Source organism: Eleutherodactylus coqui, chromosome 13 (genome assembly GCF_035609145.1).
Source record: "Eleutherodactylus coqui strain aEleCoq1 chromosome 13, aEleCoq1.hap1, whole genome shotgun sequence".
NCBI classification, from domain to species: Eukaryota; Metazoa; Chordata; class Amphibia; order Anura; family Eleutherodactylidae; genus Eleutherodactylus; species Eleutherodactylus coqui.
In genome coordinates, this window is record NC_089849.1 from 86424919 (window position 1) to 86440326 (window position 15408).

General features: G+C 43.1%; 1 protein-coding gene across 3 annotated transcripts in view; it reads right to left on the reverse strand.

Moving 5' to 3' along the window:
- The window catches only part of MAPK8 (mitogen-activated protein kinase 8), a 47606-nt gene that overhangs the window by 18974 nt on the left and 13224 nt on the right, over positions 1-15408 (reverse strand). For 2 of the 3 annotated variants that reach the window (XM_066588080.1, XM_066588082.1), the window contains exons 4-7: positions 14328-14386; positions 12645-12783; positions 11363-11528; positions 3696-3767 (exon numbers count right to left, since the gene is read on the reverse strand). In XM_066588080.1, the coding sequence (XP_066444177.1) occupies positions 3696-3767; positions 11363-11528; positions 12645-12783; positions 14328-14386 (436 nt within the window). Of the gene's footprint in view, positions 1-3695; positions 3768-10663; positions 10736-11362; positions 11529-12644; positions 12784-14327; positions 14387-15408 lie in introns of all 3 variants that reach the window. The other variant, XM_066588081.1, reaches the window with a different exon arrangement.

Genomic DNA, 15408 nt, shown 5'->3' on the forward strand with positions numbered 1-15408 from the left:
TGCTTATGCCTGCGTATTTCAGTCGCTATGGCACCTTAGGTGCACAAACGCACTGCGTATCTGTGCAGGAAAAACCGCAAACAGGCTGATTTTAATGGCGCGCACATACGCAGTGAACTTGCAGGCTTCCTGCGTATTTGCGCCCACCGATTCACTACAATGGCCCTATTTCTGTGCATAGTACGTACCAAAATAGGTCATGTTGTGTTTTTCCACAAGATCGCCCATCGCGTGAAAAAAAAATACAGTCATGTAAACGAACCATTGAAATCAATGAGTTCTATTCACGGCATATTAAAGATCTCTTCCGGCCACCTACCTCCTCCATTCACATTGAACAGGCAGTCCTGTTTACAGTCAGGGAGAAGTCGCAGGGACTAATACTCTGTGCCGTTGCTGGCTGTGTACACGATACGACTATCGCTGAAAATTGCTGTTTCAAGCAATTACTCAGGCGGTAGTTGCTTTGTTTAAAAGGTACCTTTAAATCCCCCTCACAGGACTTGGACCCTTGTGTTTATGATAGGGGCTCACCAAGACAGAACTTCGCTCAAGCAGAATAAACTTTCTACCTTTTAAGAGGTAATTGTGGCTGTAATTATGAGCGCTGGCCACTACACGGGGATCGGAGCAGCGGCTTCCGCTCTGACCCTGGTGTATCCTGGCACTGACAGCCAACGCTGCCTGGAAAACCCCTTTAAAAGTGAATCTCGCCCTTTATGTCATTTTTACACCCAACATTTTGGGTAGACTCATTTATGTAGCTATCAGAGACCTATTACATAATATTACTATATGGAGCGCTGAACAAACCCATTGTGGCCACTACTGGCAGAGCGTTTTAAACAAAGCGGAAGAAATGTAGTACTAAATGATGCTCATTTAAATAAATGGGGAATGGCTGCATGGGATAACACATCCATACGCTCTAATTCGGCATAAAGACAGAGGATGCCCAACAGGAAAAACTTTAAGCATTAAGAAGCCGTGGCATCTTTCTGATGTAGGGAATGGCAGGCAGTGATTCCAAAAAAGACTCGGTCCTTCTGTACACCCATTTGTGTCCTGTCCTGGAAGATGGATGTACAGAGGCCTTCTTGCATCTTCCAAGCCCTACAATTCTATTACGAGGAGTAGTGCAGAAGCAGGGAAAAGTATTAAAGGAAGGACTCTGGGTACAACTAATAAGGTGGTCATACAGGTTCACGATGCAGGGATTTATCTTTGGTGTTCTCCATATATGCTAACGGGAGACGGTATAATGCCTCCGCTGCACCGCCCATTGGAAGTTAGCTTCCCTATACATCAATATCCAACTTCTAGGAAAGCTGCCTTCCAATAGGCTGTGCTGCAATCATTTTACCATCTTCTATTTGCATACCAAGTGTCCCAGAGGACCATGCATGGCCTCTAGAAGCCTCCACAAATAAACAGTACCCCTCCATACTCACATCACAGGCTTCTCTTCCAGTCAACCAGAAGCCTACTGTGCATGCATAAGGATCAGGAACCCCCGATACCGCTGTCTGTACATCGGTATCTATTCTAGTCTGGCTTATATACTTGGTCATGCTGCAAGGCCCGTTAGGTGGTCAGACATGGAGTTATAAGGTAGCTACTTTCCAATAGATGGCGCTATAAGCGCATTATATCATCTCTCATTTGCATACCAAATTTCCCAAAGCAGCACTGCAAGGCTGATAAGTCTTCCTACTTGACACTCTCCACAAGGAGAAACCGTGACCCAACTGATATGAATCCTGTGTCATACATTGGCTTCTCTGGACCTACACTAGTCATAATACAATGTGTTACCTTTACCCAGAGCACTCCTTTACGTTTTAGTGGATCCCTTGGAAGAGGTAAAGCCTGAATGTGGCCCTTACACTAGGAATGGTTGATCTACATAAAATTGGTCAATGTAGGGGAAAAAAATAGCAAAGTTACATGAGGGTTGAATACAACAATCATTTATCTTGGAGTAACACCACCCCCCCCCCCCCCCCCCCCCCCCCCAAAAAAAAAAACTCTCTTTGTACTACAAGTGCATGAAGTTACAGGTTGCCAATAGACACTAAAGGAAGTCAGCTGTGTTTAGCTAAGAGAACTAATCCTAATGTAAAAGTTGTGCCGTGTACAGGAGAGACTAACTGCAACTTTTATTGTACTCTGTTCTCATAGATTTCCCACAGGGTACTTAAATCCCCAATCGGACTGTCCAATGGGCGGTTCCTCATACTTAGTCATCTGGGCTCTCTTTCCCTCTGCAAGGACTGCTTGACATCTCCAGCTAAGGCTGTTCTTACACATGCGTTCAGAAAATGCGGAGTCCAAAACCATGGCGTTTCACAGAGTTTTCGAACGCATGTTACAGAGTCTTTTAACGCCCCCTCATCACTGTGATGGTTGAGGCGGTAGCGTTAAAAGAGGCAAAAACAGGCAAAAATAGAGCAGACAGCGCTCAAAAAAAATAAAATTAGAAATTCTGCGTTCGAGTGCTGGTTCTACAAAAGGAGGAATTGTACCGCAGCGGTTGAATTCTTCTAATCGGTAAAAGGCGGACTGTGCGAGAGCTGCCTTAAGGCCCATTTAGACAACGATTATCTCTGAAAAGCCATCTTTTTAAGCGATAACCGTTGCGTCTAAACGTGCTGCCATGATGCACTTTTCGATGACTTATCAGGACCGCCACGCTGAGTTCTCAGCAGGATACCGCTGATAGCATTATTTCAGCTGCTGTCCTGCTCAGACTTCTCAGCAGGATACCAGCTGAAAGCTCTGAGAACAAAGCAGCTGTTTGCATATACAAAGCAGCTGCTGTTCTCAGAGCTGCCAACAGTATCCCGCTCTGCCTTCCTTTAACTCTTAAGTAGCTAATTAGATACTTTAGAGTTTATGCCAAAGATAAATCGCTGAAAACGGTCAAACTGTTGAGTAATTTTGGAACAATTATCTTTCAGTGTAAATCAGGTTTTAGGATGGAGATGCTGTTTGTCTGCGCCGCGCTTCTGCCTTCAGAGCATGACATCATCAAGACTTTGGGGAGGTAAGTGGCCATAATTACACATTCACCAGGGCAGGGAGTTTGGCGCCATCTCAGCACAATCTACAATGAGTAGTAGCTACCATGACACGTGTTTGCTCCCAAGGTTGGGGGGAGTGCTGAATCAGCTGTGTTGGAGGTTTCCCCATTATGTCCAATACTAACACCTCTATCCCTACCCTAAAACATATAGTGACCATGTTAGTGCGGTTTTCGTTTTATATATATTATATAGGTCATTCCTAGACAGGAGCCAAAATTATTTTAGCTGGGAAGGGTTATGACGGTTTATGCTAAGACACAACACGTTAGCTTAGTTCCAATGACAAAGGTTAATAAGCTAGTTATCCAATAGGCAGCTGATAAGGCTTACATTAGATGGTAGGTGTTGGCCACATCTTCACTTTAGTTACCAAATAGAAAGCAAAAAACAAAACATACATACATAGCAGTGAAGCCAAAAACTTGTAAAGACATCACATAGATTTTCCTTTTTTTACTTACTATTAAAAATCACCCCCAACATCACATTGCTCACATAAAAAGGAGAATATGAGTCTTATCCCATATAGAAAAGCCCTTACTGGAACAGGAAAACGTCCTTTAGGTTTGGGGAGTGAATGGTGGTTGTAAGAGCCAAAGGGAAGGATACGGTCTGTGCCAGGGAACAACACACCACCTTTGATCATCTCTCCTAAGATGCAACCCACTGACCAAATGTCAACTGAAAACAGAATGCAAGGCGATTAACAGAGAATGGCCTTCAACGGAGAACCAGTATGAGAAAGACAAGGGAGCGTGACCAACGAAATGCAAACTTTACACTAAGAAGCCGCGTTACTTGACTGCAGGCATCAACCGTGCCAAGTTCAGTTTTACTTTGTACCTTTTCAAAAAATACAAAAGCCAATCATTTTTATATGGTGCCCTAATATCATTAGACAAAGGCCTACAAGGGACGTTTAACATCTGAAGCTCAAGAGATTCTGGTGACCATATGCTCCCTTCTCATGGGTCTCCGTGCTATGCTGGAGACCACGGGAGGGTCCCAGAGGCCATGTAGAATGGTTACCCATCTACCTTGCATGGACAGCGCCAAATGTCTATACTTTGTAGGAAACAGATACGTCTGATGGCCCAGAGATTTTGAGATGCAAGTCAAAAGGAGATTGGTCATCAGACTGTGAAATTTACATTACAGATGGGAAATATTTAATGGCCTTTTTCTAATTTTCATCTGATCACTTTCCTTAAGGCCAGTTTCATATGAGCGTTCTAGTGCCCGTAATGCAGGGGAGTGTCCTAGCCCGACCATGGGTCTACTGACCTGAGCTCAGAGCATCATAGGAATCCACCTCGCCATCAGGTCAGGACATTTGTCTAAAGGCCCTTTGACATGCAAAGATAATCTTTCAAACTACTAAAAGATTTAGCGATCTGTTTGCATAAAGGTGTTAAATGGCCATTAACACTATCATCTTCATTTGCATGTAAAAGGACCTCAGAGTTGTTTGCAGAGCCCAGTGTGAGTTTAAACACACACCTAGCAAATGTGGAAACAGCTGCATTGTTCTCTTAGTGGCTGCCTTCACATTCCATTGTTCTCCTTGAGGCTAGTATAAACATGCCGTGGGGAGAACATCCTGCAGTCTTTGTGAGCAATAATCGTTGCGTGAAAAGGGGCCTTTAGTTACACTACCATTAATCCTTCCGTTAAACAGGCCTTAGAGAGATTCTCAGGGACTAGAATAGTAATGGTCTATCCTGATATTGATGCCTTGCTTAAGATTGCTGGGGTCTGACTCCTGGTTACCCATGGTGATCAGTTGTTTGAAGAAGCCACAGTGCTCCAACCACTTGTTGTTTACCACGTATAGCTCCATACATTTTACAGTGGCTGTGTGTGGTATTGTAGTGCTGTACTTTACACCTGATTAGAATTGAGCAGCAGTGCCTAGTACAAAACCTACAAAGTATCCAGTGTTGTGTGGGTCCCGGCTACAGGCAGATCGGTAGGGTTAATAAAAAAAGTCAGACCCCCAATGATCTGAGAACGATGGCTTATTCTAAGCTCACTCACCCTTCCTTGTTATGTACAGCCAAATGATTAAAATTGTCCTTCAGGGCCGTCATGTAGGGATCATCATATAGATATATGCTCTGTCCATCTCTCAATATACTGGTCTATGCACCCATAAAATGGCAAGGTTAGTAGCAGAGGTCATTATTCAGCAGATTGTTACATTGCTCCATTCTCTCTCTGGTTGATGTGGCATCTAATGCTTGAGGTTTTGCTTATTCATAGCACAACGCTGCAAGCAATTGACCGGTAAGCTCACAAAAGATGAAAGATATAGGACTACATTGTCCGTGGACCATTCACAGATAACAAGCGGAGGTGCTGGATGTTTCACTTGTCACTCAGGGCGACAGACTTCCATATGAGGGACCCTGGGTATGCCAGATTCACAGATAGGAGATCTACCAGCCATTTGCAAACCTACCCCCCACCAAAAAAAAGGAACTTTTTGAGAAGGACAATAGAAACTAGAGATATTTTATTCAGTTTCAGGCTTCATTCATGCAGATTCTGTATGAAATTGGAGTTCTATAGGGTTCTTCGGAGCACTGAGTACCTCTACTGTACAAGACAACCATAATACAGCTGTGTGCATGAGGCCCAAGTGCTTTTTATGAAGTTAGATACCTAGAATCCCACCTAGTTTATAATAGTGGATGTCAACATGGTGGCATCAGCTTTAATCAGTGGTCAAGAATGAGTGTTATGTTCTATTTTACTCTCTATCATACATGTCAAAATGGTACTTTCCATCGTGACATTTATTAACCCTACATATGATATACGTATTGCCTTATTCAAGGTCCACGGTTGAGATTTGCAGTCAAATAACCAAGAAAGCTCCATGCAGTTTCGGGGCAGGGCTTTTTTTTTTTTTTTCCTTTATACAGGGGGGGGGGGGGGGGTGAGAGACATTTTTTATGTATTTGTTAATGAATTTTCCTTCTAAAACAGAAAAAGCAGCTTAACACATAGCAGTACACCTTCTTTTCACTCCTTTCATACTTTTAGGCTCTGTTCACATCTGCGTTAGGATCCTCTGGAAGGAGATCTGGCTCAACATGTCAGAAGAAATGAGTCCTTTGGACTTTTCTGTCCAGTAACGTGCTGGCTAGCTGAACGAAGACCAAATAGACACCAGTAAAGTCAATGGGGTTGAATTGGCGTTGTAAGTTCCATCATCAGACGGATCAGTTTTGCCAGGGGATTCCCCTTCCATGCACCCATAACGGAGCAGGAAACCAGAACCCCCAAATGCAGGTGTGAACATAGCCTTACCAACAATCAAAAAACAAATGTAAGGATGTGTTCACACGTCGCTTATTTTGGTGTGAATCCACACTAAAATCCGCTGCATGTTCTGTGCTGCAGATTTTGGTGCAGCTCAGCACCAGAATCCACATTAACATCCGGACTATTTGGTACGGATTTTTGTGCAGATCTGCAGCAGATTCCACTCTTTCAAATTGAAGGGATGAAGTCTGTGGCAGATCCACATCCCAATCTGTACCAAATTTGAACACACCCTAAAGTTTTGAGCCTCTACCTTTTCTTCACCACAGGTAAACTACTTCAAGGGGGATCAGCACCCTGAGTACCACAGCGGCACATACAGGCTCCTGTCTGCTCGGGGTCAGATCCCCACTAATGGCCTAACCCAAGGACAGGCCATCAATAGCTTAAGAAACAATTATCTAGCCATTGGAGAAGTAAAAAAAATATGTTAGGATGATGGGGTCCAACCGCCGGCACCATCCCAGATTGCTGGAATGGGAGTCCTCAGGAACACAAGTTTGTATGAAGTGGCAGTCAAGTCTTGGCACTGCCACTTCATAGACTATGGGACTGTTAGAATCTGCTAGATTGAAAGGACTGAAAAATGGCGCAAAGTTTAGCTCTTGTTGGAAGGGCATGTATATACGTACTGTAGACCTGCAAGCCTTGTAGTGTTTACTGTAAATTGGAGGAAAATGTATCAAAATTTGTGCATAGGAAAAATGGAATAATTACCAATTAAAACCAAATCAGGTCACTTTCATTTCAGAGGCCCCGAAAAATGAAAGTTTTGAAACTCTCTCCCCTCCCCCCCCCCTCCCTTTTTTTTTTTTTCTTTTTAATAGGCATGCTTTAAAAAAAATACAGAAGTAAATAAAAGAATCCTGCCCATAATAGAGATGGGTATCTGTAAAGCAGTTTGCGTGTGGTGAAAAAGGCTACTATATGATAGAAGGGAAGTGTGCAGCTCCATCGCAGTAATGCATCAGATCCCCCACATAGTAGAATGCACAGAGCTACATGAAACTGGATAGACTTAATAATTCAGGAGAAAAAGCGTGTTACCAAAACAGACCCCCAAATAGCCATCGATACACATATATAAAAACAGAGGCTAAAACTTGTAATATGGGTGATAAGGCACCGCTAGAACTAAAGAGGATCACAAACCGCGCAAGTCACATTTCACTGCTTGGACCAAATAAAAAAAAAAAAAAAAAAAAAAAGAAAGACAGTTCCTCTCCCGGGGTTAATATGAAGATACAATCACAATAGACATACAGAACAATGTGCACGTGGACATGGACAGAACACAGAGGACAGATATGCCATAGGTAGATGCACTGCGGATTTTTAAAAAAAAATAAAAAGTCTGCAGTGGAGATCTGAAGCCGATTTCTGCGGTGGGTTGTCAAGCAGATCCGCACGTGGATTAGCCCCCGTTGGGGTTCAATAAAGCAAATCCACGGCTTTTCCATGCAGAATCTTTGGCAATAAACAGCGTGCTGTGGAATTTAAAGTCAAGATGTTGGTTATCCCTTGCAGATTATTTTTAGTACAAGTGAGTGGGGTATAAGATGCACCAATCACAGCATTGCCAGCCGAATCCTGGACATGGCCTTAGTGTTTGATGGCCACGTGAATCAAGCAAAAGTACAATGCACGTGAACGTGGTTCCACCCAACCTCACGCACTATGGAGAAAAATCCATGTGGGTTCAAGGGCATACATGTAAACGTATGCAGAGCTTGCAGGTCGTTCTGTAGCAGATGAACAGGACCTGAAACAAAGACATGTCTCCTGACTCCATCATAAAGACGCGCGCTCACCCTCTGGCAGCGGATTACCTGGGCATGTTGCAATTCAATGTACTCTACCCTTACCCATGGAGAGTAGAGACCCCCATAGACAAAATATGGACTCGTTAAATTTGGAGGATTCAAACCAGTTTTTATCAAATATGTATGGCTACCTTTACTGAAGCGCCATTTAGGGAAGACACGTTACAGTGAAGGCAATTTAATATAATTCTTATTTTTCCCAGCAATGTCTGAGGACTCGTCTTTTGTGGGACGAGTTGTATTTTTAAATTGCTTTTTAATGTACCATATAATGTACTGAAAAACCTAAAAATGGGAACCATTTTTGGGAAAGAGATTTTTTTTTCTTTATGTTGTACACATTGTGGCAAAAATGACACGATATCACACTGACCCATGAAATATAGGGTTAATGAAAATAAAAAACATATATAGTTTTTATTATCGTTAACCCTATATTTCACGGGTCAATGTGATATCGTATCATTTTTGCCACAATGTGTACAACATAAAGTGAGATCATAGAAATAAAATATATAAATTATATATATATATATATATATATATATATATATATATATATATATATATATATATATATATATATATATATATATTTAATTTTTGGGTTTTTCCTGTCGCCATCTTGTGACCGCTACAATTTTATCTTTCCGCCAATAGGGTTGTGCGAGGCGTGTTGTAGTTTTTGCATTGGTATCATTTGATTAAATATGCCTTTTTGATCACTTTTTAGTACATTTTTCTTGGAGAATGGACGACTGATAAAGCACAATTCTGGGGTTTTTGTTTTTTCTGTGCCCGTTCACAGTGTGGGATAAATAATGCAATTTTTTTTTAGATTGAACTTTCTTTTGGGATTTTTTTTTTCTTCAATTATGAATATGTGAAAAGTGTTTATGAACTTTTAGTATCCTTTAGGTTTATAATAAAATTTTGCACTTATTTTTACTTTTTCGTCCCTATAGGAGTCTTGAACTTGTGATAGTTTGATCACGTATACCATATACTGCAATACTTAACATGTTTTTCAGGCGGCGCCCACTGTCAGTGCCAGGATGCAGAGCAGAAGCTAATCCCCTGACCCCTGTATAGTTGCCTGCACTTGTAATTGCAGGAGCAGCTCTCACCAAAATCAATGGGAGATGCTTGCAATTGCAAACACATCTCCCATTGATTTCAATGAGAGCTGCGCCTGCAATTACGAGTGCCAGTCACTACACAGGGGTCGGAGCAGCAGCTTCCACTCGGACCCCAGTGTATCCAGGCAGTGACAGCGGGTGTTACCTGGAAAACCCTTTTAGGTATTACAGTATATGGTGTTTCTGCCAGCATTCTATCAGGACAGGGGGTCTTCAAAAGGCACCTTGCGATTTCATCATAGGGAGGTGATGTTTGGGAACCCCAAACTCCAATAGGGGCATCACATCAGTGGCATTTAAAATCTTAGTAGCTGCAATCTGTGTGAGTGCTGATCACGGCGGTTGCAGCCAACCATCTAAGACAGTTGCTATATGCCGTAAATAGAGGTGGATCGACTCCCAGTCCTGCGCAATACAAACCCTGAACCCGGAAGGTGTCCATGTACATCCTTTAGGATCAAGGGATTAAAGAAACCGCTGCTTCTTCTCATCCCCACTATCGGGGTGCGACACGGTGCCAATCTGTTCAGCTCCGAGCACAGTACCCATTTATTTAGGCAGACTATTTGCTAGGGGTACAATGCCTAAAGCTGGACATTACACACAAGCTAAACGTCAACCAAATGTTTATGAGGACAGTCTGATGGAAATAAGGATGGGGCGTATGACATCCTTTGTACCCAAGAAAGATAAACTGCTATCAAGGTTGTCTGGCTTGGCCTACCCCTTCCCTTCCCAATTAAACTAGACACATACAAGTGGCCAATCTAGGTGTGCATGTTTATGAGGGAGTCAGGTTGGTGTATTTAGTGGGTTGGTAAGAAGCAGCCTGGGTCATTTTGACAGCTCAAGTCCTTCTTCCCAATGGAAAACTAAAAAGAATTCCCTTAGGTGGGTTTCACACAGCTTTCTTTAAAAAAAAGAAAAAAAAAAAAAAAAAAAAAAAAGCAGTTGCAATTTTTGTGGAAGTTAGCCGAAGTCAGAAATGGATCCAACAGAAAGGCAAAGTAGAAGTCCTTCCTCTATATTCCCCATATCTTTTGTATCCACTTATGACTTTGGCTTAAACTGCATGAAAAACTACCCCAAAAACTGACGCCATGCAACAAAAGAACAAAAACAAAAAAACTGAAATGTGAAACCACTAATTAAAAATAAATAAGTCGCCCCAATGTGAACGGACACTTTATATATACACCCTGTAGTCCCAGGAGAGAAAACTGCATGAAGACATTAGTCCACACCAATGTAAAAAGTAAGTGCTTTCAGAAGTGTGCAAGGATACAGTCCCTTCCCGGGAAGAGAATCTTGTGGCATATCATTTCTCCCATTATGCACCCCACCGACCATAAGTCCACTACCAGTGGTGACAGCGCAAGGGGGAAAAACAGATGGTGGAAGGAGGGGAGAAAAAAAAAAAAAAAAGCAGAAGCAAGAGAGAAAGAGGTGTCAGTGAAAACAAGTGAACAGCCAAGTGCAGGCAGAACCTGAAAAAGGTGAGAGGTCAGCATGAAAAAGACAGGAGCACAGGGCAATGCAGAGTAAGTTAGCAGATCATTAACCTTTCTGATACCGGTCATCACCAGGGTTAATGGAGAGATCAATGCTGTGGTTCAGGTGTGGCATCTTGCTGGAGGGCTCTTTGATATCATCATAGCAATAGCAGCCACCTTTGCCCTTTACGTTAACGCTGGGCAACCAATTGAACTACTTTGTTAGCATTGGAAAGCAGGTAAGCTGCAGACTATATAGAACAATGTATCAGCAAGAAGAAGAGGTCACCCATTGTCTGGGCTGCCCCAAGTAACAACGCTGCCATGCATCATATACTACAATGCTTGCGGGGCCAAATGTGGGAGAAACGGACTATAAAGACTAGTGACTGCAAAAATTTGCGAGTTGCCTCCGCTGATGAAACAGCCTGCTCACATGTATGAGCTCGGTCACAGAATGTGTGCGACGGGGTAGGGGGAAGAGGACTAACCATTTTCTTTGTATCCCATTCCCAGGATGACTTCTGGAGCTCTGTAGTAACGCGTCACAACGTAAGGGGTCATCATGAAGCTGGTTCCTGCTGTCCTGGCAAGGCCGAAGTCAAGAATCTTTAGGGTGCAATCAGATTTCACTACAATGTTACTTGGCTTTAAATCCTGTAAGAAAAAAACCCCCCAAAAATACAAGTCAGTGTATACAGCAATATTCCAACAAAAGTTTCCCCATCTTGCTTACTTGCCATAAGGTAGTCTTGGCATTAAAATGAGACCAACAGCATCTCTGTGGCCGTTATAGAACTGAAGCTACTGCTGTTTGAAATCTAGTTGACAATACTGAATTTACAGCGGTCAGTTTCAGTCAGTGTGTGCAGAGCAGAGAGGATGGAGACAAGCCAAAACCGATTCTCCTCTATATCTCTCTGTTCCAAGAGAGAGCTGGTGCCTGGCTATCATCTAACAGCCGATCACCAGCTCTCCCTGCCACGGGGACCATGGGCCGGCTTCTGACAAGCTGATGGTCCCAGTGGCAACAGTGCAGGAGTTCAAAAAAAAAAAAAAAAGAAGTGGTACGTTGCTGGCAGATCGGTTGTATCTTCCCGCTTCTTTCTTTAAAGTCCTGCACTGGTTCTCTGTGGGACTGTGCAGGCTGTGTGTGTGCAGAACACAATGCCACAGCTTAAGGCATTGTGTTCTGCACAGTCTCATAGTGAAAGATGGGAAATCTTCTGGGCTATATCACTATGGGCAGTGGAGCTAGTCCCGGAAAATTTCCGGGCATGCCACTGAAGGGGTTACGGGGCTAAAGGAAAACATTTTTTTCCATAAAACAATCAATACTACAAACAGGCCATTACATTTTACAAGTAGCAAAAGAGGGATCACAGAATTACAAGATTTCTTGACCAGACTTGAAGAAGGCAGCTTGTGTTGCCAAAACACAGTACTTTATTATGGATGTATGCCTTTCAGTAACCAGCAATATCAGATAATTAATCTCCAGTAATGCTGTGGTCCCTTTTTTTGCTACTTGTTTGGCTATTGGAAGCAATTTATCACCTGTACAGCGAGAATCTGCCCTGGCATGGTCCTTTACTTCATTTAGGTGTGGCTGGCAGAAAGGTGTATCCATTTATGTAAGTGCATATCATACATATTTAATAACGGGTAGACCAGCCATTATGACTTGCATTCGTTAGAAGTAATGGAAAACATATTTAATTCTAGGAGGTTGGGAGGAATCAGCAGCACCACAGATATACAGGTCTATCTCACCCGGTGAATAATGCCTGCAGAATGTAGGTGCTTAATGCCACAAAGCATCTGGTAGAGAAGGTAGGACATGCGTTCATGATCCAATTCCATCTGTATAACTTGGCACAAATTGGCGTCCATAAGTTCCATCACGATATACCTGCAAGGGAGAATAGCCTTTGAATGCTGCAAGATCAAAAGAGTGTCAGCTCCTGTGAGCCCCATAAACGAAAAATTCTGAGCTCATAGGAGCGAGGGCGCCGAGTCCAAGTGTGTGACACTCATACTTACCTTCCTTGCCAGTTCCGTGAAAAGCCACCACTTCACGTATACAGCGAAATATTGTGGATGCACTCCTAATTACAGAAGGAGTCCTCTTCGTTATGAGCACACAAAAAGTAGTACGCTGTATACAAGGAGAGTCCGCTCTTTGGGCAGTCAGTGGACTAACAGAGGGTAAGGCAAGTACGAGTATGGCACCCCTGGACTCAGCGCCCCAGCTCCTATGAGCCAATAACTTTAGTTTAGGTAGCCCATAAGAGCTGGCAGTCTCTTTATAGATACAACTGTCAAAGAATTTTAGTGTTAAAGTAAAAACAAACAAAAAAAACCAAAAAAAAAAACCACATACGTTTAAAACACCAAATACATTTCTTGTAAAATAAATAAATAAATAAAAAAAATTAAAAAAAATAGCACCTAAGAGAAGTTGTCAGAGAGAATGAAACTTTCTCTGTGATTGTAACGTTGATATAAGTAAGCGATTACAATATCAGAGCAAACGCATCATCAGTTATTGTGGAGAACCGACCCCTGTAGGAAGGCTTTAGCACCCGGTTGTACCGCCTCTAGCTTGGATACAAGATGTGATACAGGTGGGCATGGAGGCTCTAGTACCCTGTTGTACCGCCTCTAGCTTGGATACAAGATGTTATACAGGAGGGCATGGCGGCTTTAGCACCCTGTTGTACCGCCTCTAGCTTGGATACAAGATGTGATACAGACAGGCATGGAGGCTCTAGTACCCTGTTGTACCGCCTCTAGCTTAGATACAGGATGTGATATAGGCAGGCATGGAGGCTCTAGTACCCTGTTGTACCACCTCTAGCCTGGATACAAGATGTGATACAGGTGGGCATGGAGGCTCTAGTACCCTGTTGTACCGCCTCTAGCTTGGATACAAGATGTGATACGGGCGGGCATGGAGGCTCTAGTACCCTGTTGTACCGCCTCTAGCTTAGATACAAGATGTGATATAGGCAGGCATGGAGGCTCTAGTACCCTGTTGTACCACCTCTAGCCTGGATACAAGATGTGATACAGGCAGGCATGGAGGCTCTAGTACCCTGTTGCACTGCCTCTAGCTTGGCTACACGATGTGTTACGGGTATGCACGGAGGCCCTAGTACCCTGTTGATACTACCTCTAGCTTGGATACAAGATGTGATACAGGCGGGCATGGAGTTTCTAGTACCCTGTTGTACCACCTCTAACTTGGATACAAGATGTGATAAGGGCAGATATGGAGGTTCCGAGTTTTACAGCAAAAACAACTTCTTCTGGGCGCTTTCTTTTTAAAAAAAAAAAAAAAGTTTGTAAACAGGATTTAGCAAATTATCCGAATTAGTTAAAATAAATAAATTCAACCCATAAACAGGTAGACACGCTTGTAAAATAACAATTAAGACGACAGAAGAAACTTACAAGTCTTGAAATTCCTCCAAAGATTTTTGTGGTGTGAAGACATTTAAAAGTCCAATTATCTGGGGGAAATACAATTGATGGAAATAAAATAAGAAACTGCCACATAAGTTAGAGTTTTTCAGACTATAAGACACAAAGTTTAGGCAATATGTAACATGCAGAGAAAGGATTTCTAATCAACTAAAGGGAGCCCTTCAGCGTTTTCCACCTTACTAAGGGTGAATGCACACGGGCGGAAATTCTGCGGCGAGATTTCCACATCACCATCAGAGTGCTTTGATTTCTCACGCATGGGCCAGAAGTTTGAGGAGCAGCGGAGAGGATGTATACCTTGTGGGCAGACTCATAGTTCCCATCTGCGCATGCGCTGCTCCACAAACGTCCGACACATGCGTGGAAAAAACAAAGCTCTGAGGAGGACGTGGGTACTCAGCAGTCGAGGTGGGAGGGTTTAAGACTCCATCCAAAAGAGACGTCTGCGCCTGCCCACCGGACCGTACAGCGAGGGAAATTTTAATAGAAGTCTTACAGAAGTTATTTATGGAAATTATTAGAATCCCGGGTCATCTCTTGTAGTTAGCTCAGTAGGATAGAAAATGCTGACAGGTTCTCCTTAAAACTACCCTGATGGTCCAAGGTAATAGAGGGATGAACAGCTCTGGTTAATAAAACTTAAGTGTTGTATTAAATATTTGCATCCCAGTAGTCTATGTTAGGCTGCCTGTCCACGGGCGTTGCGATATCCTGTGGCAAATCTCTGCCACGGGAGCCACCGCCCAAGAGAAGAAGCCAGGAGACGGATCTCCACAGTGAGCCTATCTGACAAATGCGCATGCTGCGATTTGCCGGCCACGAACGAAGAATCGCTATGATTCTCCACTCGTGGAAGGGGGGGCTGTGCCTTCTATAGCAACGCTATGGAAAGCTTGCATTGCATTCCCCGCGGCCGGATTATCGCTGCAGGGAACGCAATGAAAATATGCCCGTGGACAGGCAGCCTTAAAGAAAAAAGTTGGTATAAGAACTTTTGGTGGTCTAGGGCAGAGTTTCCAAGCTAAAATTACTACACACTCCAGCTGCA